The 6,000-nt window shown below is 40.0% G+C and overlaps 1 protein-coding gene across 1 annotated transcript in view; it reads left to right on the plus strand.

The window, feature by feature from the left end:
• Window positions 1-362, plus strand: part of rmdn2 (regulator of microtubule dynamics 2) — a gene marked incomplete at both ends in the record, with an annotated part of 61,648 nt that extends 61,286 nt beyond the window's left edge. Inside the window, 2 exons of the mRNA XM_084165022.1 lie at window positions 48-128; window positions 306-362. Coding sequence (XP_084021148.1) covers window positions 48-128; window positions 306-362 — 138 coding nt within the window. The remainder of the gene's footprint in view (window positions 1-47; window positions 129-305) is intronic.
• Between the last annotated feature and the right edge of the window lie 5,638 nt (window positions 363-6,000).

Consider the following 6,000-nt stretch of genomic DNA (forward strand, 5'->3'; position numbering starts at 1 on the left):
CAGTGATGATGTTGATTATGATGAGGAATTTGATTTTGATTGGTCAGTGCTACAGAGACCTGGGGCAAAAAGGTCAGGCCAGGAAGATGTGTGATGCTGCTACTTCCATTCAAACCATTTCCAAAGAGGTGGGTACTGACTGTAGTGTCACTGGCTTATTCTTGTGCTCTAGTCTTAGTTTTCTCACATTTGTCATTGTTGTGGTTAAAAAATAGATTAATTTATTTATCTCTGTCTCTCTCTCTCTCTCTGTCTCTCTCTCTCTCTCTCTCTCTCTCTCCCCCCTTTCCCCATCTCACCCCAAGGATGAGGAGGCACAAAAGGAGCTGGACTCCCTTCTCTCTGCACTAGGTGTTAATTGAAGACATTGTGGAATGGCTCCATCCTCTTGCTAGGGAGAAACCCAGGATCCTCCTCACTGGAAGGAATCCATGTCTTCCTTGATTACTGTTGGGACGGTATTTTCTTAGTGCTAATGCTCTCTGGGATTGGAGATGACTGGATCCTCTGTAGCTCAATTGGTAGTGCATGGTGCTTGCAACGCCAGGGTAGATGGTTCGATCCCCGGGACCACCCATATGTATGCGCACATGACTGTAAGTCGCTTTGGATAAAAGCGTCTGCTAAATGGCATATTATTATTATTATTATAACAGTGTTCTGGAGAACAAACTTATCACAGACATATCATGATGTCTTATGAATTCAGAGTGCTTTGACATCTGTTTGCTAAAGAGATTGTGGTAAAAGGGACAGTTGGACCTAAGTCAATCAATGGTGTTGGTCCCAATGGGATATATATTATCTACCACCTCACATCAATGCAATTTAGTGTAGGGGACCAGGCAATACTGTAGCAAGAAAATACATTTTATGAAGATTTTAATTATTATACTGATGTTGGTTTCAAAATGAGAATGATCACCTGTATCAACCCATACAGTAACCTACCTACATATCAATAATTATTCTTATTGCACTGATATAGCCTAGCCCAGGGATCATCAACTAGATTCAGCCGCGGGTCGATTTTTTTCATGAGCGGATTGTTGTGGGGCCGAAACATAATTTCAAATCATTTGTAGACTGCAATTTGACCGCAAGAATCCCAAACAGATATAATATTTGACTAAAATAGAATAATTTCAAACCTTGCTTACATTTGTATACAATCACATGTATCTCTCTATTATGGTGGGAATACTTGGGAACAGATTTCCTAAATTAAAATACATTTCCTGGTGTTTTTACAGTCGTTTATGTCCAACAATGAAAATTAAGAAAAATAAAATAATGTATTTATTTATGCTCAGAAAACTTGGGGGGCCAAATAAAACCACCTGCGGGCCAAATTCGGCCCGTGGGCCGCCAGTTGGGGAACCCTGGCCTAGCCTAAGAACTGCACACACAAGTGTGTTTTAAGGAGATTCTGACACTCAAGTTCCTCAACTATAAAGACCTGTCTGGTTTTGTGAAAGTGATCCAAAGGGCTTGTTGTTCCCTCCTGCCATGTCCTGTTTTGTTTTGTCTCTAGCAGTACATTACATTACATTTCAGTCATTTAGCAGACGCTCTTATCCAGAGCGACTTACAGGAGCAATTAGGGTTAAGTGCCTTGCTCAAGGGCACATCGACAGATTTTTCACCTAGTCGGCTTGGGGATTAGAACCATTTAAGTGGCAATATCAAAACCGTTTTAAACAAAGGTGCAACCCAAACACAGCTCTCTGTCGCACTGTGACTACCAAGTGACCTTTTGTCCCTTTTATGTGTTTTGAGATGAGATGTTATAGCCTAATAGTCCATGGGCAATGGGCATCATCAGAGATTTTATATCGTAGTCGCTAGATTTTACTGAATTTTGAATGCAGTTTTATTAATTCCCAATTTTTTGGTAAGAAAGCAAAAGGTGAGAGATCTTTACACTTTTTAGGATTTTGAATTTGTATGGTGTCTTTTTGGGATTACTGGGTAAGAAGCATGGGCTATAATAATCTGTGGTTCTTTAATATGTTCTCTTATGTATAATTTAGTCTTCTGGAGACCATTAACTGTTGCGTACTTTATCCAACAGGTGAACTACAAGAATGTAAATGATCTTGTAAATTGTAAATGAAATACATTACGAAAATATTATATAGACACTACTGATCAATGGTATTTCAGTCTCTGCCATTAGTAAATAAATATGTGCAATCTTGATATGTGCCCCAAGTTTTGAGTATGTGCCTACTGTTTATGTGCATGCTTGTGTGAGTGTGAGAGATGATGATGCTGCAATTCATGCACACACAACTATTTTTGCATGCAACACTTTATTTAAATGTAATGGGGACATTTTCATTCTATTATCAACCAAATATTTACCCTTCTCTCAGTCCAAATGCAATGGAATAGCAAGGTGTGTAAGCAAGTTCTGGCCTGACTCATAGCTAAAGTGTGGCATGTTTTTGTAAGCCCCCCCCCCCCACTTCCCCTTTTTGTGCGGACTGTACAGTTTGTGCCAGAGCCATTTGGAATTTGTCAATGGATCATATTCAGGCCAACTTCCCTCCAGTCTGGTCATGTTTTAGGGTATTGCCATGGCACAGACTCACTCTAAATAGCTACCTCCCAAAGGAACACTATTCAGTATTCAGTATTATAACAACTCAAAAGGAATCCTGGGAAAGATGGTTTAGCCGTATGATTTGAACCAAATTAATGGAACTTGCCTCAACACAGCAAGGAACTACAGTATTCCATGTCAGTGGAAGTAATCCTGTTGCAACTTCTGACCAAATGCTTCCTAATTTTCATATTGGACTGAAAAGTTAATTTTCATGTGTCTAATCACAGTGTTGCATTCTGTGGCTGTTACCATATGTGGGTCAGAGAAGTGGCTATGATGCTATCTCTGACCATGATGTCTGTGCATGCTTGTCTTGAAGACGAGACTGCAGATGGAATAACAGACTGGGGACTGTTGTGGGTTGCGAAATGTTCAGGTGACACCTGGGACAGGGAGAAATTACAGAGCACACTGCCCTGACGAGGAGGTGCCGTTGGCCTGGAACTTGACTGGTTTGTGGGGGAAGTGACTGACCTTCCTTTGGTGCACCCACACTTTCCCTGAGAGCCTTGGGACAAACATCAGTGGCTGCATACCACGGTTGGGGTGAATTCAGGAAGAAAACTGATGTTTGTCCCAATCTGGGGTCTCGGTAGAACTCTACATAGAAGATCATACAGAATTATTGCATTGTGATTGTCCCTGATGTTTTCCTGAGGTTTCCTATATCTCTCAGATGCATTTTTGACACTTCCAACATTTACAGCCAGATCACAGACATGGGTTGGAAATGGTATGACTGTTTTGTGACAGTCATACCACATAGTGTCTATAATACTATAAACCTGTGTAGCTCAGTTGGTAGAGCATGACGTTTGCAACGCCAGGGTTGTGGGTTCGATTCCTACGGGGGCCAGTATGAAAAATGTATGCACTCACTAACTGTAAGTCGCTCTAGATCAAATTAAAAATGTAAAATAATACTGTAATAAACTCATAGTGGCTGTCACAAACTCTACAGTTGTCACTGACTAGTTCTATATTCATTTCCCATTGAGCCAACATTTCCTGTACTAACACCATTCTTATAAATGCATTTTATATGAGGATTTTGTTTAGTGGACCTCATTTTTGTATTAACATTAGTCAATAAAACAAATGAATGCAACTTTTTATGTCATTGTTTTTCATTAATAAAATGGTAAAACACTTAAATGTGAGGCTAAATATGGGGGCTATACAATCAGATAAATGAAATGCTCATCAGTCCCAAAGGAATGAATATAGAATAAATCTGTAATTCATTTTCTCGTTTTTCCCGAGGAGGTTTTAGTTGCGGAATTTTACATCTAGCTAAGGTGTTTGGTGCAGTATTTCTCAAGTCAAAAAATGTGCAACTTATTGTCTTATGTAAAGATCCGCTATGCTGCTGGACAGGTCTGTTTCACTGTCTGTGTTCTGCATAGCATACACCGGATAGGCGCAGTGAAATGTGTTGTTTTACAGGGTCAGCCATAGTAGTACAGCGCCGCTGGAGCAAATTAGGGTTAAGTGCCTTGTTCAAGGACACCAACAGATTTTTCACCTTGACGGCTCGGGTATTCGAACCACGCCTAACGCCCTAACCGCTAGGCTACCTGACGTCCACCAATCACCCCAGCTGTGTATCCCATGTAGTGGGCAAGTGAACATTATCGAAATCAAAGTCATGACGAACTCACTTTAAAAACTCAGTTTTGGACGAGACTGACTTTATGACCAAAATTATCCTATTTACACTTGGTAGTCAATTTTGACATTAGAATACATGTTTCTGGCTAATATCGATGCCACATAGGCCGATTAATATCAGATAAATTGTTTATTGGCTTCAGTTGCGATTAAGGGTTATTAACATCTGACCAACATAGGGTAGCTACAGTGACTCGGTAGTAATGTAATGTAGCACCATTGGAAAATGATCTCCTTTTCCCTTCTGATATCCTAACTGGAAATGTTCTTTACGGTAGTTGAAAGTGTAACGACCCTGGGTTTATAAACGCAGATATCGACACTGCTATTGGAGCATGCATTTGGTGCACAGTCGATGGCGCGCTGGACTTCGGGCTAGAAGGTTGAGGGTTCGAGACCTGCTCCCTGCCGGTTTCATTACAGTGTGGTTTACTGGCAAACTACTGCTAATGTGCACATTGCTGGGCTGTGGGAGGTTGAAAGCTATATCCTACTTATGACGAACTGTCATTAAAAAAATATTGGCCCATCACAGACTTGACTGTGAGTCTTTTTGGTTACTGGAAAATTGGATGTAATGAGTCACATAACCAAACTGTCATCTGTCACGCTATCAATAATTAGGTCATCTTCCTTACCATATAGCAGGGAGGCAATCATCCTGCCTTTTTACTCATAAGCAGTGGTGGAAAAAGTACCCAATTGTCATACTTGAGTAAAAGTAAAGATACCTTAATAGAAAATTATTCAAGTAAAAGTGAAAGTAACCCAGTAAAATCCTACTTGAGTAAAAGTCTACAATTATTTGGTTTTAAATATTCTTAAGTATCAAAAGTAAATGTAATTGCTAAAATATACTTACGTATCAACAGTAAAAGTATAAATCATTTTTAAGTCCTCATATTAAGCAACCCAGATGGCACCTTTTTCTTGTTTTTATTTATTTACGGATAGCCAGGGGCACACTCCAACACTCATTTACAAAAGAAGCATGTGTGAAGGCTAGCAGGAAAGTGAGTCCGCCAGATCAGAGGCAGTAGGGATGACCAGGGACGTTCTCTTGATAAGTGTGTGAATTGGACCATTTTCTTGTCCTGCTAAGCATTCAAAATGTTTCGAGTACTTTTGGGTGTCAGGGAAAATGTATGGAGTAAAAAGTATATCATTTTCTTGAGGAATGTAGTGAAGTAAAAGTTGTCAAAAATATAAATAGTAAAGTACATATACCCCCCAAAAATACTTAAGTAGTACTTTCAGGTATTTTCACTTAAGTACTTTACACCACTGCTCATAAGTCATATCAGTATTACTGTAGTTTTTGTTTTACATTGTGGTATTTTATTGTGCATTTTAGATGTAAAATGCCCCAAATATGAATCACTGTCACTATCACCCATGATCACAATGCCATTGTACCTGAAGGTGACTGGTTAGGATATGACTGGTTAGGAGATAGGCCTATTGTGCTTTTAGTCCATTCAAGATCAAGGTGTGGCTGGAAACTGTAACGATGGTCAGTCTTGTTCTACTGCAGTGGAGGTGGGTAGTGGGGAAGAGGACTTATTATGTTGAAGAACTGTTTTCTATTCCACCAAGCCTCTATACTGTGCCCCGTCCCCCACACACCCAACCCACCATCTCTCTAGGTTTATATGACTCCAACCCTCCTCACAGATGTTTGTGATCATTTCAGGCAGTGGCCTGGATTTTCAGTGGTG

The sequence above is a fragment of the Coregonus lavaretus genome (assembly GCF_964263955.1).
Source record: "Coregonus lavaretus genome assembly, chromosome: 1".
Taxonomy (NCBI): Eukaryota; Metazoa; Chordata; class Actinopteri; order Salmoniformes; family Salmonidae; genus Coregonus; species Coregonus lavaretus.